The 27,568-nt window shown below is 44.5% G+C and overlaps 1 protein-coding gene across 4 annotated transcripts in view; it reads right to left on the bottom strand.

Annotated features, from left to right (window-relative positions):
• The window catches only part of LOC124038019 (low-density lipoprotein receptor-related protein 8-like), a 309,270-nt gene that overhangs the window by 52,994 nt on the left and 228,708 nt on the right, over positions 1 to 27,568 (bottom strand). For all 4 annotated transcript variants that reach the window (XM_046353379.1, XM_046353380.1, XM_046353377.1 and 1 more), the window contains exon 10: positions 13,565 to 13,736. In XM_046353379.1, coding sequence (XP_046209335.1) covers positions 13,565 to 13,736 — 172 coding nt within the window. The remainder of the gene's footprint in view (positions 1 to 13,564; positions 13,737 to 27,568) is intronic.

Raw genomic sequence — 27,568 nt, 5'->3', positions numbered from 1 at the left:
TAACTCTGATAGGCTGTTGTCACCATGAGGAGGGACTCATCTGGCCAGTAATTCCTCTAATAGGCTGTTGTCACCATGAGGAGGGACTCTCCTGGCCAGTAATAACTCTGATAGGTTGTTGTCAACATGGCAGTTATGCCCCTGATAGGCTGTTGTCAACATGGCAGTCATGCCCCTGATAGGCTGTTGTCAACATGGCAGTTATGCCCCTGATAGGCTGTTGTCAACATGGCAGTTATGCCCCTGATAGGCTGTTGTCAACATGGCAGTTATGCCCCTGATAGGCTGTTGTCAACATGGCAGTTATGCCCCTGATAGGCAGTTGTCACCATGGCAGTTATGCCCCTGATAGGCTGTTGTCAACATGGCAACATGCCCCTGATAGGCTGTTGTCAACATGGCAGTTATGCCTCTGATAGGCTGTTGTCAACATGGCAGTTATGCCCCTGATAGGCTGTTGTCAACATGGCAGTTATGCCCCTGATAGGCTGTTGTCACCATGAGGAGGGACTCGTCTGGCCAGTAATAACTCTGATAGGCTGTTGTCACCATGAGGAGGGACTCGTCTGGCCAGTAATAACTCTGATAGGCTGTTGTCACCATGAGGAGGGACTCTCCTGGCCAGTAATAACTCTGATAGGCTGTTGTCACCATGAGGAGGGACTCTCCTGGCCAGTAATAACTCTGATAGGCTGTTGTCACCATGAGGAGGGACTCTCCTGGCCAGTAATAACTCTGATAGGCTGTTGTCACCATGAGGAGGGACTCTCCTGGCCAGTAATAACTCTGATAGGCTGTTGTCACCATGAGGAGGGACTCTCCTGGCCAGTAATAACTCTGATAGGCTGTTGTCACCATGAGGAGGGACTCTCCTGGCCAGTAATAACCCTGATAGGCTGTTGTCACCATGAGGAGGGACTCGTCTGGCCAGTAATAACTCTGATAGGCTGTTGTCACCATGAGGAGGGACTCGTCTGGCCAGTAATAACTCTGATAGGCTGTTGTCAACATGGCAGTTATGCCCCTGATAGGCTGTTGTCACCATGAGGAGGGACTCGTCTGGCCAGTAATAACTCTGATAGGCTGTTGTCACCATGAGGAGGGACTCGTCTGGCCAGTAATAACTCTGGTAGGCTGTTGTCAACATGGCAGTTATGCCCCTGATAGGCTGTTGTCACCATGAGGAGGGACTCGTCTGGCCAGTAATAACTCTGATAGGCTGTTGTCACCATGAGGAGGGACTCGTCTGGCCAGTAATAACTCTGATAGGCTGTTGTCACCATGAGGAGGGACTCTCCTGGCCAGTAATAACTCTAATAGGCTGTTGTCACCATGAGGAGGGACTCTCCTGGCCAGTAATAACTCTGATAGGCTGTTGTCACCATGAGGAGGGACTCATCTGGCCAGTAATTCCTCTAATAGGCTGTTGTCACCATGAGGAGGGACTCTCCTGGCCAGTAATAACTCTGATAGGTTGTTGTCAACATGGCAGTTATGCCCCTGATAGGCTGTTGTGACCATGAGGAGGGACTCGTCTGGCCAGTAATAACTCTGATAGGCTGTTGTCACCATGAGGAGGGACTCGTCTGGCCAGTAATAACTCTAATAGGCTGTTGTCACCATGAGGAGGGACTCTCCTGGCCAGTAATAACTCTGATAGGCTGTTGTCACCATGAGGAGGGACTCATCTGGCCAGTAATTCCTCTAATAGGCTGTTGTCACCATGAGGAGGGACTCTCCTGGCCAGTAATAACTCTGATAGGTTGTTGTCAACATGGCAGTTATGCCCCTGATAGGCTGTTGTCAACATGGCAGTCATGCCCCTGATAGGCTGTTGTCAACATGGCAGTTATGCCCCTGATAGGCTGTTGTCAACATGGCAGTTATGCCCCTGATAGGCTGTTGTCAACATGGCAGTTATGCCCCTGATAGGCTGTTGTCAACATGGCAGTTATGCCCCTGATAGGCAGTTGTCACCATGGCAGTTATGCCCCTGATAGGCTGTTGTCAACATGGCAACATGCCCCTGATAGGCTGTTGTCAACATGGCAGTTATGCCTCTGATAGGCTGTTGTCAACATGGCAGTTATGCCCCTGATAGGCTGTTGTCAACATGGCAGTTATGCCCCTGATAGGCTGTTGTCACCATGAGGAGGGACTCGTCTGGCCAGTAATAACTCTGATAGGCTGTTGTCACCATGAGGAGGGACTCGTCTGGCCAGTAATAACTCTGATAGGCTGTTGTCACCATGAGGAGGGACTCTCCTGGCCAGTAATAACTCTGATAGGCTGTTGTCACCATGAGGAGGGACTCTCCTGGCCAGTAATAACTCTGATAGGCTGTTGTCACCATGAGGAGGGACTCGTCTGGCCAGTAATAACTCTGATAGGCTGTTGTCACCATGAGGAGGGACTCTCCTGGCCAGTAATAACTCTGATAGGCTGTTGTCACCATGAGGAGGGACTCTCCTGGCCAGTAATAACTCTGATAGGCTGTTGTCACCATGAGGAGGGACTCTCCTGGCCAGTAATAACCCTGATAGGCTGTTGTCACCATGAGGAGGGACTCATCTGGCCAGTAATAACTCTGATAGGCTGTTGTCACCATGAGGAGGGACTCTCCTGGCCAGTAATAACTCTGATAGGCTGTTGTCACCATGAGGAGGGACTCGTCTGGCCAGTAATAACTCTGATAGGTTGTTGTCACCATGAGGAGGGACTCTCCTGGCCAGTAATAACTCTGATAGGTTGTTGTCACCATGAGGAGGGACTCATCTGGCCAGTAATTCCTCTAATAGGCTGTTGTCACCATGAGGAGGGACTCTCCTGGCCAGTAATAACTCTGATAGGCTGTTGTCACCATGAGGAGGGACTCGTCTGGCCAGTAATAACTCTGATAGGCTGTTGTCACCATGAGGAGGGACTCTCCTGGCCAGTAATAACTCTAATAGGCTGTTGTCACCATGAGGAGGGACTCTCCTGGCCAGTAATAACTCTAATAGGCTGTTGTCACCATGAGGAGGGACTCTCCTGGCCAGTAATAACTCTAATAGGCTGTTGTCACCATGAGGAGGGACTCTCCTGGCCAGTAATAACTCTGATAGACTGTTGTCACCATGAGGAGGGACTCTCCTGGCCAGTAATAACTCTGATAGGCTGTTGTCACCATGAGGAGGGACTCGTCTGGCCAGTAATAACTCTGATAGGCTGTTGTCACCATGAGGAGGGACTCGTCTGGCCAGTAATAACTCTGATAGGCTGTTGTCACCATGAGGAGGGACTCTCCTGGCCAGTAATAACTCTGATAGGCTGTTGTCACCATGAGGAGGGACTCTCCTGGCCAGTAATAACTCTGATAGGCTGTTGTCACCATGAGGAGGGACTCGTCTGGCCAGTAATAACTCTAATAGGCTGTTGTCACCATGAGGAGGGACTCGTCTGGCCAGTAATAACTCTGATAGGCTGTTGTCACCATGAGGAGGGACTCTCCTGGCCAGTAATAACTCTGATAGGCTGTTGTCACCATGAGGAGGGACTCTCCTGGCCAGTAATAACTCTGATAGGCTGTTGTCACCATGAGGAGGGACTCTCCTGGCCAGTAATAACTCTGATAGGCTGTTGTCACCATGAGGAGGGACTCTCCTGGCCAGTAATTCCTACAATAGGCTGTTGTCACTAGACTTGGGTGGTATACAATATACCATTATACACATAATGGTTTTTCAATACCGTCAAAACTATCTGAATAAGTGTAGCTACTTTTAAAAATATTACCTCCAGTCAACTTGTGCAATAAGTTGGGAGATATAGCAGATTGCGTTCTTCATTTCAACTGTCACGTTATTTAAAATCATGAAGTTTATCGGGAATTTGTGCACATTCATTGTTTCATGACTTCATTCGGTGAATGGTTTGCATTTGATTGTTAGTGAATATCTATTCCCCATTTCATATACCACCAGTAGTACGTCTGCCAATAATTCCTATCATTCCTAATCCATGATGTTTGTTACTTTGGTTACGGTAATTATTTGAATGCATTCAACATTATTATTCCAGTCTTCCGGTTTTCATTGTCTGAGTGGACAAATTGTTTGCAGAGTATGTTCAAATCAAATCAAATTTTATTGGTCACATACACATGGTTAGCAGATGTTAATGCGGGTGTAACGAAATGCGTGTGCTTCTAGTTCCGACAGTGCAGTAATATCTAACGAGTAATCTAACAATTCCCCAACAACAACCTAATACACACAAATCTAAAGGGGTGAATGAGAATATGTGCATGTAAGTATATGGATGAGCGATGGCTGAGCAGCATAGGCAAGGAGCAATAGATGGTATAAAATACAGTATATACATATGATATGAGTAATGTAACAATTTAAATGTGGCATTATTTAAAGTGGAATTGTTTAAAGTGACTAGTGATCTATTTATTAAAGTGTCCAGTGAATGGGTCTCAATTAAGCGGCTGTAGCCGATTAATTAGGGCCGATTTCAAGTATTCATAACAATCGGTAATCGCCGATTATGGCCGATTACATTGCAATCCACGAGGAGACTGCGTGGCAGGCTGACCACCTGTTACGCGAGCGCAGCAAGGAGCCAAGGTAAGTTGCTAGCTAGCATTAAACTTATCTTATAAAAAACAATCAATCTTAACATAATCACTAGTTAACTACACATGGTTGATAATATTACTAGTTTAACTAGCTTGTCCTGCCTTGCATATAATCAATGTGGTGCCTGTTCATTTATCATTGAATCATAGCCTACTTCGCCAAACGGGGGATGATTTAACAAAAGCGCATTTGCGTTAGGGTCTATGCAGCAGTTTGGGCCGCCTGGCTCGTTGCGAACTGTGTGAAGACCATTTATTCCTAACAAGGACCGTAATTAATTTGCCAGAATTTTACATAATTCTGACATAACATTGAAGGTTGTGCAATGTAACAGCAATAATTTAGACTTAGGGTTCTATAAAATATGGCACTGTTCCGTATTTCACTGAAAGAATAAACGTTTTGTTTTCAAAATTATAGTTTCTGGATTTGACCATATTAATGACCTAAGGCTAGTATTTCTGTGTGTTATTATTATTAAGGCTATGATTTGATATTTGATAGAGCAGTCTGACTGAGCGGTGGTAGGCAGCAGCAGGCTCGTAAGCATTCATTCAAACAGCACTTTACTGCGTTTGCCAGCAGCTCTTTGCAATAATTGAAGTGCAGCGCTGTTTATGACTTCAAGCCTATCAACTCCCGAGATTAGGCTGACAATACTATAGTGCCTATAAGAATATCCAATAGTTAAAGGTATATGAAATACAAATGGTATAGAGAGAAATAGTCCTATTATTCCTATAATAACTACAACCTAAAACTTCTTAACTGGGAATATTGAAGACTCATGTTAAAAGGAACCACCAGCTTTCATATGTTCTCATGTTCTGAGCAAGGAACTTAAACGTTAGCTGTGGTTTGCATTATTTAAACCAAATTGAACATGTTTCATTTTTTATTTGAGACTAAATTTATATGAAGTTAAAATAAAAGTGTTCAATCGGTATTATTGTAGTTGTCATTATTACAAAAATAGATATAAAAATTGGTGGATTAATCGGTATCGGCTTCTTTTGGTCCTCCAATAATCGGTTTCGGAAAAGTCGAAACATCATAATCGGTCGACCTCTAGTCTCAAAACAGTATGTACATGTGATTTGAGTAATGTAAGATACGAAGACATTATTAGGGTGTTAATGAGTAAGGAACGCGCACGCATAGAAGTAGGCCCATAGGCTACCTGAAACATCTTTCCAGCTCTCTCCCTTTTGATATCCACTCAGCGTGAAAGTGAAAAATGTCTCTGATCCAGTGGAAACATCGTAAAATATGCTGATTACTTCTTATCAGCGCGTCATGGACTGAAATAGGTTCCCGAAACTCATTTTGGGTGCTGGTATTATTTTTCATTGAGGGCCCAGAATATTTCATACAATGTTGCAAGTTCGCTAGCCAAACTTGATCAATTTAATATGATATATTGCCAATGTGATTTATAGGCTAGTTATTTGAATCAGGATATTTTCTACCTGCAGGCTGCTATTTGTTGGCTTTATTTGTTGGCTTTATTTGTTGGCTTCTATTTGTCGGCTTATTGTAGGATATTTTTGATAGGTGGCAATGGCAATAGAAATTCCTTTTTTAGATTTGTATAATTTTCATTTAGACTTAGATAGAATTTTGATTAACCACATGACAATCATTTTGAGATATGAAGACTTTATTATAACTGTTTCACCTTAAAAGTACATATGAAAACGATAACCGGCGAGCGGATCGGTAGAAATGTTAAGATAAATGGGCATTCAACATGAGAAAGGTTGCCGACTCCTCGTGTAGCCGATTACCGGCAACTTCAGGAGAGTAACGGCAGACTGCGAAAGACAGCAGGAGTGGGAGGAGAATAGTTACATTTTTTTTTTTTACATTTAAAAACATTTTTTTTTTTTTTTTTTTTTTTTTTAACTTCTGCTTATTTTGATCACTGGCGTCCTCGTGAAGCATTTGACTTAATTCATCAAACCGTAAGCTTAAAGCATCAGACAACCTCAATGCATATGCATGGACTGGCCGCCGGGGGCAACGGGACATTTCCCGGTAGCCTGAGGGTCGTTTTGGCCTGCCGTGAATCGTCAAGAGAGAATCGACACATCAGGCGCGACTCTCACGCTGCAGTGTCCCCCGCGCCTAAAATGACATCAGGTTGCACATAGCAACCGTCTACCTGCTTCTCTACCGATAACATTTTAGACAAGTCGCACGGCGAGAGAGAGTGCGAGAGAGAGAGAGAGAGAGAGAGAGAGAGAGAGAGAGAGAGAGAGAGAGAGAGAGAGAGAGAGAGAGAGTGCGAGAGAGTGCGAGAGAGTGCGAGAGAGAGAGAGAGAGAGAGAGAGAGAGAGAGAGAGAGAGAGAGAGAGAGAGAGAGAGAGAGAGAGAGAGAGAGAGAGAGAGAGAGAGAGAGGCTGACATACAAATAAGTAACTCCCTCCTTTGTTCTGCTCAGTATGTCTTGCATTCGCAAAACCTTCAGCCAGTGATAGTGCATTTGTCAAAGGAGGCATGCAGGCCGGGAAACATGCCCATCAGAGAGTACAGGAACATCAGAGAAGAAAGACCCATAGAGAAAGTGCAGAAGCCTTTTTCCTCAGAGCCAGCAAAGCAGACATCCGCACCCTTCTGAGTGATAAGCAAATGTCAGTCCAATGAGACCAGGTCAGAAAGAGGAGACAATTGATGTATTTAAAGTTATTGGTAAATGTTTAATTTAAAGTTATTGGTAAATGTGGGCTTAGCTACAGAGGACACAGACACAAAGCTGCATATAACTTCGAATACACGGCCGTCAATCATGGCAAGTGTCAAACCCCTGGTCGAAGTAAGTTTATCTTCATTTATTTGGTCAGGCCAGGGTGTGACATGGGTTTTTGTATGTGGTGTGTATGTATTGGGATTGTAGCTTAGTGGGGTGTTCTAGTTAAGTCTATGGCTGTCTGAAGTGGTTCTCAATCAGAGGCAGGTGTCTCTGATTGGGAACCATATTTAGGCAGCCATATTCTTTGTGTGTTTCGTGGGTGATTGTCCTTAGTGTCCTTGTTCCTGTCTCTGTGTTAGTTTACACTAGTATAGGCTGTTTCGGTTTTCGTTACGTTCTTTGTTTTGTAGTGTTTAATATTGATTCGTGTTTTATGTTTGTTCATTGAACATGGATCGCAATCTACACGCTGCATTTTGGTCCGACTCTCCTTCACCAGAAGAGAACCGTTACAGCAAGTTTCTTGAGCTTATATTGTTGCTCAGCAAATATGATGTCTGCCTACAAGAGCATGTTAGTGATTGCATTGAGAAGAGCAAGAAGCAGATGGGGAGTAAAGGACGAGGGAACTTGGTAACCATGACGTCCAAAACAACAGCAAATAAAGTAATTGAAGTCATCAGAATGTTGATTCAGCGGACAATTGCTTTTGAAGTGAGAAACGCAGGGATCTCCTCAATACAAACGGACACAACACAGGATTTAACACCCAAAGACCAGTGTGCAGTAGTTCTGCGATACGTTCACTGACGTTGCTCATGAGTGACTCATTGCGGTCATTGACTGTGAGTTATCGACAGGACAGTACTTTGTGGACCTTGTGAAACAGACCCTTGAGAAGATGGACATAGATATCAAACAGTGTGTTGGTAAGGCAACAGACGGGAGCAGCTAATATGCAGGGACAATACAGGGGCTTCTCTGCATTGGTCACATGAGAGTCTCCTAACCAAGTACACATATGGTGTTACTCACATGTCCTCAACCTTGTGCTAAATGACACCACTGGGGTTGTTGTGGCAAATGAATCCCTTTTCTCACTACTGAATGACAATGCAGTGTTCATTCGAGATTCCTACAAGCGCATGAAGCTGTGGGGGGGAAACCATTGAAGACAGGAGACACAGACGGCTTGATGTAATTGGTGAAACACGCTGGTGGGCCAAAGACGAGGCCTTGAGGAAAGTATTTGGAAGTTTTGCAAAGCCTGACCGTGCACTTTACATGGACGTGGTCATCACTATGGAAAGAATTGAGCAGGATGTGACCATAAAACCTGGCATGCGAAGCAAGGCCCAAGGGTACAAGGATGCTCTCCTAAAGGGTACAAGGATGCTCTCCTAAAGGGTACAAGGATGCTCTCCTAAAGGTTACAAGGATGCTCTCCTAAAGGGTACAAGGATGCTCTCCTAAAGGGTACAAGGATGCTCTCCTAAAGGGTACAGGGATGCTCTCCCAAAGGGTACAAGGATGCTCTCCCAAAGGGTACAGGGATGCTCTCCCAAAGGGTACAAGGATGCTCTCCCAAAGGGTACAGGGATGCTCTCCCAAAGGGTACAAGGATGCTCTCCCAAAGGGTACAGGGATGCTCTCCCAAAGGGTACAAGGATGCTCTCCCAAAGGGTACAGGGATGCTCTCCCAAAGGGTACAAGGATGCTCTCCTAAAGGGTACAAGGATGCTCTCCCAAGCTGGGGTTTTTCTCAGCATTTTTGAGCAGACATCCCCTCTCTCTAAATACTTTCAAACAAGTGGCATGGATATCGTAACAGCACTTGGTGACGGGAACGGAGGATAACCTGAGAAAGTAACCGAGACTTTGACGGTGTGAAGAGGGCAGCAGACAACTTTGTTGAGTGGACCAATGGCATTCTGGAGGAGCATCAGGACTGTGACCCCGAAGCTCAGACTGCTCTCCCAGAGAAGAGAACAACAACAAAAAGAAGAGAAAACCAGGTGAGTTGGTAGAAGACGAGCCCATTGCTAATGCAGACATGGGTTACAAAATCAAGATCGACAATGTGGTACTGGACACTGTTGTTGAAAGTATTCACCTCCGTTAATGCAGCAAATGCAGTGCTGTGTGCAGATGTCTCCTGTATGAATCTGAAGCATTGTCCTTCGATCAGGGAAAAGGGCCTCCCAAAGACAGCCATGAAGGACCTCAGCAAATGCTTACTGGAATGTGATGAACTAATCGCACTGTTGAGGCATTGCAGGCTGAACTGATCAGCCTTGTACAATGGTGGGAATGACTGAAACAGTCAGCATTGGAGAAGTACAACACCAGGGCCCCCTGCCGCCAGTGATGAACCAGGGAAAGGCTTTGATGATCCTGATGAAAGTGTGCGAGTTGGTGAGCAGAAGTTGTTCTACATGTAAAAACTGCCCGGTATGCTGCTATCTTCTCCCGTCTCAGTACAACCTCCTCACCCTATCCATCTCTCAGGTGTCTTGTGAGAGGACCTTCTCCAACCGGAAATTCGTGAGGAACCACCTAAGAACCTCCCTCACCCAAGTGAACCTTGAAGCGTTCCTTTCGATGTCAACAGAGAAGGAGATTCTTATGGAACTTGACAAAGATGACATCATTGACAAGATGGCAGAGAGCAGTGAGTTTACTGCGCCGCCTACTGGTTTACTAGTGGTAATTACTTCCTGGTTCCTCTGAAGTAGCTATGCTATGACTCTTCGTTAACTAACAGGCTGACAAGGGTGAGAGAACATTTGCTGTGAGTTAAAGCTTTTCTACAGAGGCATGTTTTTTTGGACATTTGTATTTTACTTGCAGTTATGTAGCCAATGTTCAATTTCATTGACTCAGTGTTTAGATGTGTTTATTTTTGTGCTGTTTGTTTTAATGGAAACCAGTGAGGGAACATTGTAACCTACATTTTATTTGTAGAGGAGTGCTTTTTCAACTTTTGTATTATACTTACTTACATTGTTGAAGCTTATGTTCAAGTTAGTTTTTTTGATACTTTTGACATGCTTGATGCTTGAATATAAAGGTAATCATTTGAACATTTGAGCTAACTCTGTATATCTCAGTCTCTTTTTAAAAAGTGAAGGCAAATTGTTTTGTGTCTAGCCTTGTACATTTGTATGTGCTATGATTGGTGTATTCCTAGTGACTTTTTGAGGGTGCACCCATAGCAATAGCACCTTGACAACTCAGATAGGCTACTTGTTGGTCAGTCCCAAATGTTTGTATTTTGTCATGTGGATAACTTTCTTCCCAGATGAACATAGTGCCCAAATTTATAACTAGTTTAGTACCCGTTACATCAACAAATAGGGTTAGCCTACAAAATTAGCGGTCTGGTGATTTGCGTTAACAGGGCCGCCTGGGATGGAGTCAACTTCCCAGCCTGAATTATTGTTTAAAATACACGTTTAAAAATCCTGACCAACCGATTGGTCGAAAGAACAGACCACTTTCGGTCGAACAAGATTCTTTGGGGTCAGGGACAGCCCTACTCTGTGCACAAAGCGGAGTCCATACAGAAATGATTTGTCGAGATCGGTGTGGAAGAACTAGACTGGCCTGCAATGAGCACTGACCTCAACTCCATCGAAAACCTTTGGGATGAATTGGAAAGACGACAGCGAGCCAGGCCTAATCGCACAACATCAGTGCCCGACCTCACTAATGCTCGTGTGGCTGAATGTTCCAACATCTAGTGGAAAGCCTTCCCAGAAGAGTGGAGGTTGTTATAGGGGGGACCAACTCGGCCCCCCTTGGTCCCCCCTTGTTGGGGGGACCAACTCCATACCAACTCCATATTAATGAGTATGATTTAGGAATGAGATGTTTGATGAGCAGATGTCCACATACTGTTGGTCATGTAGTGTACCTCTGATAGGTTGTTGTCACTATGAGGGGGGACTATCCTGGCCAGTAAAACCTCTGATAGGCTCTTGTCACCGTGGGGGAGGGACTGTACTGGCCAGTAATACCCAGACAGGGACACTTTAAACTGACACACCTTCAATAACTTCTGCCCTCCTCCTGCAGATGTAGGATCTTAATTTGAGCAAGTTTGCTACAGCAGGAAAAAAATCCGGCAGCAACAGGAAATGTGAATAGCTAAATCTGGATTATAAATAGGGGACATTTTTGTTGGGGTTGCTACATTTTTTGTAAGGGGAAAACAACAATTATAAGTGGAAATTACAAACTTCAGAAGCCATTTTAAAACTCAAATACACTATAAGTTTTACATTTCCTGGAACGTTCTCATGCAAATTGAAGATCAAATTAAGATCCAACATCAGTACTTCCTACAGAAAACAGCTGTTCGGATGGGCTTATCTCCTTTGATCAGTAGACAAAAACAGCCAGCCACTCTTCTTGTCTGACTTGTCTGAGTAACAGCAATGAGACGAGCTGAGAGGAGACAGAGCAGCTTTACTGCGGAACATTACACCTCCACTACCTGGCTAGGCCTGTAGGAGCGATTTGGTATTACCGGGACGCAATGTCACAATTTACACCCTAACACAACAAGCTGGAACCCGAGGAGGACGGTGTAGAATAAGAAAACGGGAGAGTCCTAAGAAGACTTAGGAGCAGGATGAGATAGAGACTGATGAGATACACATGGGGAAGAAGGAGAGAGAGAGAGAGAGAGAGAGAGAGAGAGAGAGAGAGAGAGAGAGAGAGAGAGAGAGAGAGAGAGAGAGAGAGAGAGAGAGAGAGAGAGAGAGAGAGAGAGAGAGAGAGAGATGGATGGGGACAGACAGGGGAGGTAGATTGTCTCGTTAATTAGCTGTGCTATTGTTTATTTATTTATTTATTGTTGATCTGAGATGTAATAGTCCCAGCAGGGCTGCATCGACTGCGTAGACCGCCACCACGCTAATCACTATTAATTAGAGATAGAATAATGAGGGAGGACGATAACACTGGCTCACCACAGACACACCTCAGCACTCCGCCCCAAAGAACCAATCTCGCGTAATAAGTTACGACTGGTACACAACAGGGGAACTTATAATATCCGTAGCTTCCCAGTGGGTATCGAGCTGCGTGGGCAGTGGCTAACATTAGCACGGCAGGGATTGGTACACAACACTGCAATTTCAGACCAGAGTGCGGAAAAGTGTATAGGAATGATACTCACACAATGATACTACAGCATGTGCACTTGATGTGGCACTCCAAAAGGAGGTGTATGGGTTCTTTGCACTGGTATGTGCTAATGTGCTACTTCTGAAGTGGATTACATAAAGGCTACATATACATTCCAAACGAGTGTATTTGTGTCCTCTCTCCTTCTCAGGCCCTGGGGTGTGTGTGGGTGCGTGAGTGTGTGTGATGAGTAATGGGGGGATTATTCAGGCTGAGGAATTAGAGGCAGCATATGGTCCGACCGAGATGATTTAGTGCCCCTCCCTCCTTCCCACTACCTGGCAGGCTTAGAGTTACACCAACAGATACAGGAAGTCACACACACACACACACACACACACACACACACACACACACACACACACACACACACACACACACACACACACACACACACACACACACACACACACACACACACACACACACACACACACACACACACACACACACACGCACACGCACACCAGTGTGTGTTTCTGGCTATATGTGTGAAGGACAAACAGACCCATCCTGCACTATCCGTCTCTCCATTCCAGGTGTACTTCAGGCATCAGTGTCATCAACAAGAGAGATTTGAGGAGCGGTGGATGGGACAGAAGCAAGTGCGGAGGAAGAGCCGGACGGTTTCCTCCACCTCACTCTGAATGTTCTGGCAATCAGCACATTGTTTACTCTGACAGAAATAGAAGCTAGTACGCGCACTGCATGCTCGTGCGTATGTCCAGTAGTTTTCTTTTGCACACTAATGAGGCACTCTCAATGCAAATAGGCCTGGACGGGTAGAGCTGTGACTCATGAGCCCGCAACTATCTGTACACATAGGGAGGAGTGGTGTGGTGCAGCCTTCAGTAGCCATCAGCGTACACACTCAGTCAGTCAAGAGAGGAGAGAGAGGAGAGAGTAGAGAGACGAGCAAGGCCACCCTGTAATGTCAGGCCGATAAGCGCCCTCTCATTTGATTCACAAAGACAGCAGATGGATAAAAGCTTCGAGTGAGTGTACTTAATATTGGAATGTGCACTGTGTGTGTGTGTGTGTGTGTGTGCGTTACCTATAGATCTTGCGGTGGTAGAGGTCACACCAGTACATCTTGTTGGTGGTGACATCCACATCCAGGGCCACAGCGTTCTTCAGCGTGGGGACCACCTGGGTGTAGTCTTTCTTCACCAGGTCAATACGACGGATCTCGTGACGGTTGGTGAACATCAGGTACGGGCTCTTCCCTGGGAGACAAGAGAGAGGCGCAGCATGATGAAAACATTGAGCGAACCGAGGCATTACCACGACGGAGAAGAAGAAGCGCCCGAGACGGAACGGAGACGGAAAACAACCATGAGAACTTCACCGCGACGAGAACATCGGTAGAGAGGGTTAAGTCCCCAGTCAAGAGGGACCTGAAGACTCTCTGCTTGCCTTGGTACTCAGCATTAAGGCATGGATTGAGGGTTGGGCCCTGAGGCCGACCAGTATCCTGTCTAGGGGGTGCACTTGTACGTCAATTTGCCTCATGCTACGGAAACAGGTGATAGGATGTGTGCCGTTCTGGCAAAGGCCAACATTTGAATGATCTGAAACAGGTTAAACAGGTAGAGAAGACCGCGGTTCGTTGTCACACTTTTTATTTGTGTGTAGTTCTCAGCACCAGTATATCTTACGAGAGATGATTGCCTTAGATTTTGGGGGAAACTGATTTGCAGGAACAAATTACCATGTGTCGTTAACCAAATCCAGGACAAGCTTTTTCTGAAAATGAGCAGCTGATTATTTGGTTTGAGCCTAAACTTAGAATGTACACTCGCACCAAAGAGAACGACACCCCTGAACCATACTGCCTGAACCTAACAAAAAGCCAAAGTTCAGTTTGTTCGCCATGCCTGGAGGAGAAGGAAAAATGGGAAAATGGCATTCGCACAGATTTGAGAAAACAGTCGCTTTCAAACTAGGGGTTTCGTGGCTAATTGAGGTAAGACAGCACTTCGGTTCATAGATTATTCATGTATGAACGACACATTGACACATCCAGCCCAAACTTACTTAGGCGCCAAAGTTCCGTCTTTAAGATGATAGTTACCGTATGGCTTGACCTAGGAACTCAGAATATAGGTCTCAGTTTCCCCTTTTCAACAAACATAATTGTTCACGGATACTGCCATAATTGTCTCTTCAACACCCCCTCTTCCTTCCTGTCTCTGTCTATCTCAGGACATAAAGAGAGAATGTGGTCCATGAATCACCAGACAGTGGCATGCTATTCTATTCCTGATACTGCAGATCCTCAAAACCGTGTGTTTTCCTGGGGTGGTGTGTGCGTGCTCCTGTTTGTACGTCTTCTACCCACGGCATATTTCTCAGCAAAGTGAACGAGCATGACTCATGTTTTCAAATAATTCCCACATGGACACACGGAGCCCGGGTTATTTTCCTGGGGTGGTGTGTGTGTGCTCCTGTTTGAATGTCTTCTACCCACGGCATACGTCTACCCAAAGCGGAGGGAAAGAGCATGACTCATGTTTTTGAATAATTCCCACACGGAAAGAGGCCGTCCTTACCTTTGATTTGACCTCCAATACAACGGAACGCATGCCCCCGAATCACGATGCACGCACAAACACACACGGTAACAGTAAACACACACACACATCGTTGATATATGCCTTCCTTGGCACTCAACCCCAAAATTAAAAATGATTGCCCAGCACTGGGCGCAAACTCGTGATGCTCGGAGCCGAAGCGTTCTGCTCAGACCACATCGCTACTGCAGTTCACAATGCAAGCCATGAGAATATGGATGATACCTGATGGTAATAGCACGTCATTTTTTATTTTTTATTATTTGGTTTGAAACTTTCCCCAAAACGTTGAGTTGCTTCTATTTTAACCCTGTAACCACGCAGAATTAATGCATCAAAAAATAGCTGTCCATCCATAATATGTCAACATTCGGGACGCCCCCAGGTGATGAGAGTAGGCAACAACACATATGCCACGCTGACCCTCAACACGGGGCCCCGCACTTAGTCCCTTCCCATACTCCCTGTTCACCCACGACTGCGTGGCCGCACACGACTCCAACACCATCATTACAATGGTTCTTCTTTTAAATGTTGCGTCGTACTGCAGCACATCTTGCGGGCTGCCGCAGAATTCTATGGCACGTTATTTAAGCGTCAGCCATTGTTGCCATTAATGCTAGTAAGTGCTAGTTTGGCCACCAGAGGGCATCTTTTTTAATATTGACTGTACTAGAGAATTTTAGTATATGGGACTGATTTGAAGAAATGTAGATGAATTCATTTGATTAATACTATGGTGTTTCTATTCCAAGAAAAACGAAAAACAAAACCCTCAGGAAAATATGGCGCTGTACAACGTGACCGAGTACTTTTTCCACCACTGTACTTAAGTACATTTAAAATCTGAGTAGTATTTCACTGGGTTACTTTCAATTTTACTTGAGTCATTTTATAATAATGTATCTTTACTTTTATGTATGTATGACAATTTAATACTTTTTCCACCTCTGCCGGTCGGGGCTAGGCTACTGTACTAAGAGCAAAATAATCCTAATATTTCCACACCCTAATTGTAGGCTAACCAATACCCAAACGGAGATTCAGTGAAATAAAAGTCTCAGAGCAGCGCGAAATGGTGCTGAAATAGTTGCCCACATGTCATTCAGTGATATTTATTCCCATAGTAATTCATTATGGATCCATAACGAAATTTTAAAAAGTATCAAAATACTAAAATACTACTTAAACAGGACTCTTAAAGAACTTAATTTAAATGTTAATGACATTTTTTGATCACAGAAACAATGCTAAAATATGGGGAAATAAATAAATAATAAAATGTTATATAAAGCAGCCCGTGTAATCATCTGCAAGAGAGTAGCCCCAATCGGCCCGAGACCCAAGTAATACATTCAGGCCAGATAACTCACACAGGAATCGGCCCGAGACCCAAGTAATACATTTAGGCCAGATAACTCACACCGCCAGATAACATTTAGGCCAGATAACTCACACCGGAATCGGCCCGAGACCCAAGTAATACATTTAGGCCAGATAACTCACACCGGAATCGGCCCGAGACCCAAGTAATACATTTAGGCCAGATAACTCACACCGGAATCGGCCCGAGCATCATTTAGGCAATAACTCACACCGAGATGTAACTCACACCGTTGGACCCGATGTCAGAGAGGTGTTTTTGGGACCACATCGTGTCTATTGTCCTGCTAAAAGCCCTGGTGAAAACATGTTTTCACAAGGCCTCCAGGGCCAACAGAGAAGTTCCTTACTTTCCCCCCCTTCCTTCTTTTTATTCCCATAGTAATTCGTTATGGTTTGCATTGTAAATGGGGGAATCAACTGGGTCAAGACACCAGCACAGTAAGTAGACCTTTATGTCGTAAAATAAAGGTGAAATAAAAACATAAGACCTACAACAATTTTAACAGCACATTACTCAACAATATATATAAATATATATATTTTTATCTCTACATGAAGGTCTCCTGATTTAAACCTGATCGAACGTGTTTCAACTAAAATGTAGTTGAAATAATTGCCTGGCGTGAATTGTGACTCCATCTCGTTCCTCGCTCTCTTCAACTCCGCCAATGTCGCCTGACTCTATGCCAAGGACGTGACTCTCCTTCAATAATTACATTTAGAGGATTGGAGGATTCTAAAGTAATATCGAAGACGCGTTTTTTTCGTTAGGGCAAATCTGACCTTTCAAGAATATCTAAGGGGCTTTTATGTCATTATAATGCAGGGCTAATAATAATAATCCCTTTGTTTAAAAAATAACAATATTTTGGAGATGATTTTGTTTCAAATAACCAAAAGTGAAGGGAAAAAGTCCATTCTTGAACATGGGGTGAGACATTCTTACTAATTTGTTTTATAAAGCCAGGTATTTAGAATTGATTTATTTCTGTTTTTAGAGGGAGAGAAACCAAAAGCCCGCTGTGCCTTATTCTTTTTGAAAATCGTCAGTCCACGTGTCAAGTGAAATTGTATTTCCCAAAGTTCTCTCTTAACTCTCGGATCAACAACAGTTCTTGTGATGCAGGACGATGATAACGCCTCCTTTAATCGCCACAGTTTAGACGACCGATAGATCAGAGTTCTAACTCCCCCTTGTGATAGTGTGGTGCAATGACAGAATGCCACTGTCTACCACAAACGGTCACGGCATTAACTCGTAACTTTAAAAGAAAGAACCACTGTGAGTTTGCGGACGACATGAGGAGGATGATGAGACAGCCTATAGGGTGGGAGGTCAGTGACCTGGCAGCTGATCATGGACAACAGAACGACATGAGGAGGATGATGAGACAGCCTATAGGGTGGGAGGTCAGTGACCTGGCAGCTGATCATGGACAACAGAACGACATGAGGAGGATGATGAGACAGCCTATAGGGTGGGAGGTCAGTGACCTGGCAGCTGATCATGGACAACAGGAAACGTAGGGCCGAGAACAACTCCAACACCATCAGTTGACCTTTCCTGCAGTCAATGACCAAAGGTCATTCTTCTTCTTCTTTGGCCTCATGGGTGGGAATGTTATTCATATTTATCCAAATTAAAAACAGACTCAATCCGCTGTTTCTGTTATATTTCAGTCTTCTGTGATGTTTATAAAGTGTAACATTGGGATGCAAACTCAAAATGTAATACATTTCAACTTTATATCTGACATGGTACAAGGTGTCTTCTTTTTTTAAGCCCATAACCATGTGTGTGAGGTGTATACTTTTGTTTCATTAAGACTTCCAAGAATCACTGTGTGACCCTGATTTAGCGCCTGCTTCAGTAAAAAGTTTGAAGTTTGTCAACGACATGGCGGTGGTAGGTCTGATCACTGATGACGATGAGACAGCCTATAGGGAGGAGGTCAGAGACCTGGCATTGTGGTGCCAGGACAACAACCTCTCGCTCAACGTCAGCAAGACTACAGGAAACAGAGGGCCGCACACGCCCCCAATCACATTGTAGGGGCTGTAGTGGAGCGGGTTGAGAGCTTAAAGTTCCTCGGTGTCCACATCACTAGGGATCTATCGTGGTCCAAACACACCAACACAGTCGTGAAGAGGGCACGACAACATCTCTTCCCCCTCAGGAGGTTGAAAAGATTTGAACTTCTACCCCCAAGCCATAAGACTGCAAAATAGTTAACCAAACAGCATTGAACCTTTTTTTAAATAAACTTTTTTTATATCGTCACATACGCTGTTGCTACTGTCTGTCACTAGTGATATGTACATATCTTCCACTGCAAATCGACCCGGTACTGGTACCCCTTGTATGTAGCTGAGCTATCGTTAATCATTGTATATCTATTAGTACTTTTATCATTGTGTATCTATTAGTACTTTTATCATTGTGTATCTATTAGTACTTTTATCATTGTGTATCTATTAGTACTTTTATCATTGTGTATCTATTAGTACTTTTATCATTGTGTGTCTATTAGTACTTTTATCATTGTGTATCTATTAGTACTTGTATCATTGTGTATCTATTAGTACTTTTATCATTGTGTATCTATTAGTACTTTTATCATTGTGTATCTATTAGTACTTTTATCATTGTGTGTCTATTAGTACTTTTATCATTGTGTATCTATTAGTACTTTTATCATTGTGTGTCTATTAGTAATTTTATCATTGTGTATCTATTAGTACTTTTATCATTGTGTATCTATTAGTACCTTTATCATTGTGTGTCTATTAGTACTTTTATCATTGTGTATCTATTAGTACTTTTATCATTGTGTATCTATTAGTACTTTTATCATTGTGTGTCTATTAGTACTTTTATCATTGTGTATCTATTAGTACTTTTATCATTGTGTATCTATTAGTACTTTTATCATTGTGTATCTATTAGTACTTTTATCATTGTGTATCTATTAGTACTTTTATCATTGTGTATCTATTAGTACTTTTATCATTGTGTATCTATTAGTACTTTTATCATTGTGTGTCTATTAGTACTTTTATCATTGTGTATCTATTAGTACTTTTATCATTGTGTATCTATTAGTACTTTTATCATTGTGTATCTATTAGTACTTGTATCATTGTGTATCTATTAGTACTTTTATCATTGTGTGTCTATTAGTACTTTTATCATTGTGTATCTATTAGTACTTTTATCATTGCGTGTTTCACTTTTCCATTATTTCCCTCTTCTCTTTCTCTCAGCATTATTGGGCAGAGCCCATAAGTAAGCTTTTCATTGTTTATCCACAGCTGACGTTTACGGGTAAAAGGATTTAATACAATTTGATTTGAGGTGAGGGTCATAGAGACACTGTTCTCAACATGTAGCCCAGTAAGCCCACACCCTTTCAGGAGCGGTTCTCTCCCTCAACCTCCTCAGAGAATCACCATCTCAAGTATCTGTTCCCTGTGTCTACATGGTGGGAGGGCGAGAGAGAGAGAGGATGAGTGAGAGAGAGAAAGATGATAGAGAGAGATAGTGTGAGAAAGAGAGTGAAAGAGAGCAAGAGTTAATTGGAGAGAGAGCGAGAAGGAAGGGAGAAAGAGAGTGAGAAAGAGAGGCAGATATATAGTGAGAGAGAGAGAGAGAGAGAGAGAGAGAGAGAGAGAGAGAGAGAGAGAGAGAGAGAGAGAGAGAGAGAGAGAGAGAGAAAGACAGGCAGTCAGGTGTTAACTAGCCCATGGTCTGGGTGAATGTGTTTTAAAATGGCCCTGAACTGACAGTGATGGACAGGAATGAGCTGAGAGTGATGGATGGAGCCTCATCTCTCCCTCCCTCCCGTCTCCCTCGCACTCTTTTCCACCGTCTCCCCTCATCCCTCCTCATCCCGGAGACAATCAAGACAAAGTCGGGGCGCTTGTTCCATCAGGCCAGGGCGCTCTGAGTTGGCTGCATGTATTGAACCAGGACAGACACACATACGTCCATACACAAGCATACAGAAACACACGCACGCAGACACACAACCCCGCCACGCCTGGATGCTTTTCACAGTCCCAGGCCCCCACAGGCCACAGCGCGGGGAGCAAATATTTTCATCTTCACTGCGAGTTAGGATTCAATCATCTTCCCTGTCTGCTGGATTTGTACCCATCAATTTCAGCTGCTCTCCCACTAGGGAGGAGGGAGAGCGAGAGAGAGAGAGAGAGAAAGTGAGAGAGAGAGAGACGGAAGACAGACAGACAGAGAATGAGTGGCAGCATGCATAGGGAGGGAGAGACAAAGAGAGACGTAAACAGATAGTGAGTGATTGGTAAAGAAAAGACGTTGACAGACAGAGAGAGGGAAATCAAGAAAGAGAGTGGGAGAGATAATAAAAGAGAGAGTTGTCCTGCCGCCTCTGTCAACATAGCCCCCAGCCCCCTCATTCCCATCCCTGTTGTCACGGTGATAGATAAATCCTCCATAAAACTCCTGCTTCAACATCAGCATGCTCCCAGGGCCCGGGCCGGTGATGTCATCAAAGAGAGCCATCCTGCGGGGTCGCTGCTCTCTGATCCCTGAGCTACTACAGAGTCAGCCCCTCCGTGTGCGTGTGTCTCTGTGCGTGAGATGACAGGACAGTCCACATGCATTTTAATCTGCCATAACTCAGCCCTGCCCTGCAGCCAATTAAGATAAGCTTTGAAAATGATAAGGCTGGACAGATATGGGGTCTGGGGAATCGATTTGACATACAACACAGTTAGTTACTGTTATTGAAAAAACCTTAGTTAACACAGAGGGTGACGGAACGGGAGGGGAAGGATGAAAATATGACTATTCTGAGTTGTTGGTTGATGTTTAGTGACAGGAGGTCTAAGTGGGTGTATATATTCTCTCTTGGATCGTTAGATTAATGCAGATTGATTAATAAAGTCATCCGCCTAGGCCAGAGTAGCTTGGAGAAAACAAGAGTTTAGCAATACATAACAAAGGTTGAGACATCATATTCCCTGTATTAGTGAGACTACAATTTACGTTAAAAACAGTAGTCTGTCGTACTCATGTAAAAATTCCCCTCTTTGCATTCTCTGCTAAATCCACAAGAAAACTGCAGAATTTCCCTTGTCTTGTCAGACCAAAGTTACTATGTCAAACTAATGTGAGATGTCTATGTATTTCCCTCCAACACATGCAAAAACATGTAAAGAGTTTAATTCCAAAACTCTATATGTGATACGTTTCAGGAAACTAGGCGTATGTCGCGCTTCACTACATAAACACAATTTTTGTATTTTTATCAAATTGTGTTTTTTGTTGTTGTCAGAAATGCCTTATGGAACATGTGAACTTTCATGTGCCTTAAGAAAAGTATTATCTGTAAATCTGTAAATACTCAAATCTAATTGATAAATTACGAGCCTAGTTGCTTACAGGAACCTTCCGCTAGCCATGACTGGCTGAGATAATGGACGGGCTGGACGTTCCCAAGAGTTAAGTTCAGATTGGTTTGCAATGTTGCTAGCTTCTGTCTTTAACATCAAATAAAATCAAACTTTATTTGACACATGTGCCGAATACAATAAGCATACTGTGAAATGCTTCCTTACAAGCCCTCAATCAACAGTGCAAAAAGAGTTAAGAAAATATTTATCAAATAAACTAAAGTAAAAAAATAAATATAAATAATATTAATATAAAATAATAAAAAGTAACCCAATAAAATAACAACAACGAGGCTATATACAGGGGTACCTGCACCTAGTCAATGTGGAGGCTATATACAGGGGTACCTGCACCTAGTCAATGTGGAGGCTATATACAGGGGTACCTGCACCTAGTCAATGTGGAGGCTATATACAGGGGTACCTGCACCTAGTCAATGTGGAGGCTATATACAGGGGTACCTGCACCTAGTCAATGTGGAGGCTATATACAGGGGTACCTGCACCTAGTCAATGTGGAGGCTATATACAGGGGTACCTGCACCTAGTCAATGTGGAGGCTATATACAGGGGTACCTGCACCTAGTCAATGTGGAGGCTATATACAGGGGTACCTGCACCTAGTCAATGTGGAGGCTATATACAGGGGTACCTGCACCGAGTCAATGTGGAGGCTATATACAGGGGTACCTGCACCTAGTCAATGTGGAGGCTATATACAGGGGGTACCTGCACCTAGTCAATGTGGAGGCTATATACAGGGGGTACCTGCACCGAGTCAATGTGGAGGCTATATACAGGGGGTACCTGCACCTAGTCAATGTGGAGGCTATATACAGGGGGTACCTGCACCTAGTCAATGTGCGGAGATACAGGTTAGTTGAGGTAATTTGTACATGTAGGTAGGGGTAAAGTGACTATGCATAGATAATAAACAGAGTAGCAGCAGTGTACAAAACAAATGGTGGGTGGGGGGGTCAATGTAAATAGTTCGTTAGCCATTTGATTAAGTGTTCAGTAGTCTTATGGCTTGGGGGTAGAAGCTGTTAAGGAGCCTTTTGGTCCTAGACTTGGTGCCTCAGTACCACTTGCCGTGCGGTAGCAGAGAAAACAGTACATGACTTGGGTGACTGGAGTCTCTTACAATTTTTTGGGCCTTCCTCTGACACCGCCTATTAAATAGGTCCTGGATAGCAGGAAGCTTGGCCCCAGTGATGTACTGGGCCATATGCTCTACCCTCTGTAGCGTCTTACGGTCAGATGCCGAGCAGTTGCCATACCTTTTCAGTCTCCTGAGGGGGAAAATGTGTTGTCGTGCCCTGTTCACGACTGCCTTGGTATGTTTGGACCATGATAGTTTGTTGGCCCGCTCCACTACAGCCCCGTCGATGTTAATGGGGGCCTGTTTGGCCCACCTTTTCCTGTAGTCCAGGATCAGCTCCTTTGTCTTGCTCACATTGAGGGAGAGGTTGTTGTCCTGTTACCACACTGCCAGATCTCTGACCTCCTCCCTATAAGCTTTCTCATCGTTGTCAGTGATCAGGCCTACCACTGTTATGTCGCCAGCAAACTTAATGATGGTGTTGGAGTCGTGTTTGGGCACGTGGTCATAGGTGAACAGTGAGTACAGGAGGGGAATGAGTACACACCCCTCAGTTGCCCCAGTGTTGAGGATCAGCGGGGCAGATGTGTTGTTGCCTACCCTTACCACCTGGTGGCAGCCAATCAGGAAGTCCAGGATCCAGTTACAGAAGGAGGTGTTTAGTTCCAGGGTCCTTAGCTTAGTGATGAGCCTTGTGGGCACTATGGTGTTGAACGCTGAGCTGTAGTCAATGAACAGCACTCTCACATAGGTGTTCCTTTTGTCCAGGTGGGAAAGGGCAGTGTGGAGTGCGATTGAGATTGCGTCATCTGTGGATCTGTTGGGGCGGTATGCGAATTGAGTGGGTCTAGGTTATTTTTATTTATTTTTTTATATTTTTTATTTCACCTTTATTTAACCAGGTAGGCTAGTTGAGAACAAGTTCTCATTTGCAACTGCGACCTGGCCAAGATAAAGCATAGCATTGTGAACAGACAACACAGAGTTACACATGGAGTAAACAATTAACAAGTCAATAACACAGTAGAAAAAAAGGTTGAGTCTATATACATTGTGTGCAAAAGGCATGAGGAGGTAGGCGAATAATTGCAATTTTGCAGATTAACACTGGAGTGACAAATGATCAGATGGTCATGTACAGGTAGAGATATTGGTGTGCAAAAGAGCAGAAAAGTAAATAAATAAAAACAGTGTGGGGATGAGGTAGGTGAAAATGGGTGGGCTATTTACCAATAGACTATGTACGGCTGCAGTGATCGGTTAGCTGCTCAGATAGCTGATGTTTGAAGTTGGTGAGGGAGATAAAAGTCTCCAACTTCAACTCCAACTTCATCCGGGAGGATGCTGTTGATGTGAGCCATGACCGGCCTTTCAAAGCACTTCATGGCTACAGATGTGAGTGCTACGGGTCTGTAGTCATTTAGGTAGGTTGCCTTTGTGTTCTTAGGCACAGGGACTATGGAGGTCTGTTTGAAACATGTAGGTATTAAAAATGTCAGTGATGACACTTGTCTGTTGGTCTGCACATGCTTTGAGTATACGTCCTGATATTCCATCTGGTCCAACGGCATTGTGAATGTTGACCTGTTTAAAGGTCTTGCTCACATTGGCTACCCAGAGCGTTATCACACAGTTGTCCAAAACAACTGCTGCTCTCGTGAATGATTGACTGTTGCTTGCCTCGAAACTTGCATAAAAGGCATTTAGCTCGTCTGATAGGCTCTTGTCACTGGGCAGCTCGCGTCTGGGTTTCCCTTTGTCGTCAGTAATAGTTGACAAGCCCTGACACATCCGGCGAGCGTCAGAGCTGGTGTAGTAGGATACAATCTTAATCCTGTATTGATGCTTTGCTTGTTTGATGGTTCGTCTGAGGGCATAGAGGGATTCCTTATAAGCTTCCGGATTAGTGTCCCGCTCCTTGAAAGCGGCAGCTCTAGTATTTAGCTCGATGCAGAAGTTGCCTGTAAATCCATGGCTTCTGGTTGGGATATGAACGTATGTTCACTGTGGGGACAGAGTCGTCAATGCACATATTGAGGAAACCAATGACTGAGGTGGTATACTCCTCAATGCCATTGGATGAATCCCGGAACATATCAGTATGTGATAGCAAAACAGTCCTGTATCGTAGCATCCGCGTCATCTGATCACTTCCATATTGTGCGAGTCACTGTTACTCCGTGCTTTAGTTTTAGTGCCAGCATCGGTCTGTTGTGGTAAATAGACAGTACGAATAATATAGATGAGAACTCTCCTGGTAGATAGTGTGGTCTACAGCTTATCATAAGGTACGAGCAATAGCTCAGGTGAGAAATACCTCAAGACTTCTTTAATATTAGACATTGCACACTAGCTGTTATTGACAAATTGACACACACCCCCGCCCCTCATCTTACCAGATGTAGCTTCTCGGTGCATAGAAAATCCCGCCAACTCTATATTATCTGTGTCGTCTTTCAGCCACGACTCGGTGAAACACAAGATATTACAGTTTTTAATGTCCCGTTGGTAGGATAAACTTGATCGAATGTCATCAATTTTATTTTCCAATTATTGCACGTTGGCCAATAGAACGGATGGCAGTGGGAGTTCCAGTTCGAGGTGAGTAATCGCTGTTCTGATGTCCAGAAGTAATTTTCGGCCATAAGAGGCGGTAGCAGTAACATTATATACAAAATAAGTTTAAAAGAAAGTTAAAAACAATTTTTTTTAAATAAAAAAATAGCACAGTTGGCTAGGAGCACGTAAAACGTCAGCCATCCTCTCCAACGCCATCTTGAGCTGCTTCATTTGTGTAGGTAAGCTTTTCTAAAGCAGATTTTCTTTAAAGATAATAAAAGAAGCACAAAAGTGTTGCTAAGGCTCTCCACTTTCTGGAGAACCGAGTTTTGAAATTAGTAGAATGCCAGGTGGAAGAATGCCAGGTGGAAGAAGAGTATGCTAGCTAAGGAAATTCAGGTGTTTGATTGCAAATGCGGAGGGAGCCGAAAAGAAAACACAGAAGGCTGTTGAAAAAAATAATATCTCCGGATTACATCTTCAAACTAAAGGAAACCATGGCATCCGTGACAGAGAGGGAGAAGTGTTCCTCCATGTATACGTGTAACAGTATACCTAGCTACATTTTCAGAAATTTATGTGTTTCTAATTTTGTCAGACAGTCATTTTCAATGCAAGGCCAACGAAGTGTCACGACTCCCGCCGAAGTTGGTCCCTCTCCTTGTTCGGACAGCGTTCGGCGGTCGAAGTCGCCGACATTCTAGCCATCGCTGATCCTCTTTTCATTTTCCTTTGGTTTTGTCTTGTCTTGTATCACACCTGTGCTGGCCCATCCGGATCCCTCTTTGGCATTCATAGTGGAGGTGGACGCATCCGAGGCTGGGATAGGAGCTGTGCTCTCTCAGCACTCAGGTACGCCATCGAAGCTCCGCCCCTGTGTCTTCTTCTCGAAGAAGCTCAGCCCGGCGGAGTGAAACTATGACGTGGGGGACCGGGAGTTGTACGCTGTCGTCAAGGTCTTGAAGGTTTGGAGACATTGGCTTAAGGGGGCTAGGCACCCTTTTCTCATCTGGACTGACTACCGCAATCTGGAGTACATCCGGGCAGCGGGGAGACTGAACCCTTGCCAGGCAAGGTGGGCCATGTTTTTCATCCGTTTTGTGTTTACTCTTTCTTACAGACCAGGCTCCCAGAACATTAAGGCAGACACATTGTCCCGGCTGTATGACACAGAGGAGCGGCCCATGGATCCTACTCCCGTACTCCCCGCTTCCTGCATGGTAGTTGCCGGTAGTGTGGGAGCTGGACACAGACATTGAGCAGGCGTTCCATGCAGAGCCCGCTCCCGTCCAGTGTCCCGCTGGGAGTCTGTACGTCCCGTCTGCTGTCCGTGACCGGTTGATCTATTGGGCCCACACGTCACCCTCCTCTGGTCATCCTGGGATCGGTCGGACAGTGCGCTGTTTGAGCGGGAGGTACTGGTGGCCTACCTTGGTTAAGGATGTGAAGGTTTATGTTTCCTCCTACTCGGTGTGCGCCCAGTGTAAGGCTCCTAGGCATTTGCCCAGAGGTAAGCTACACCCCTTAACCGTTCCACTTGGTTGCACCTGCCGGTGGATTTTCTTACTGATCTTCCACTCTCACAGGGTAACACTGCGATCCTGGTCGTTGTGGATCGTTTCTCTAAGGCCTGTCATCTCCTCCCTCTGCCCGGTCTCCCTACGACCCTACAGACTGCGGAGGCCTTATTTACACAGATCTTCCGGCACTACGGGGTGCCTGAGGAGATAGTGTCTGATCGAGGTCCCCAGTTCACGTCTAGGGTCTGGAAGGCGTTCATGGAACGTCTGTGGGTCTCAATCAGCGTTACTTCAGGTTTTCACCCGAGTGTAATGGGCAGGTGGAGAGAGTGAACCAGCATGTGGGCAGGTTTCTACGGTCATATTGCCAGGACCTGCCGGGGGAGTGGGCGTAGCGAGATGGCACAGAACTCGCTCCGCCACTCCTCTACTAACATGTCTCCCTCCCAGTTTGTACTGGGGAACCAGCCGGTTCTGGCGCCTTGGCA

The sequence above is a fragment of the Oncorhynchus gorbuscha genome, linkage group LG06 (genome assembly GCF_021184085.1).
Source record: "Oncorhynchus gorbuscha isolate QuinsamMale2020 ecotype Even-year linkage group LG06, OgorEven_v1.0, whole genome shotgun sequence".
Taxonomy (NCBI): domain Eukaryota; kingdom Metazoa; phylum Chordata; class Actinopteri; order Salmoniformes; family Salmonidae; genus Oncorhynchus; species Oncorhynchus gorbuscha.
Note: the sequence above shows the minus strand (reverse complement) of the source record. Positions and strands in the feature narration are given on the sequence as shown.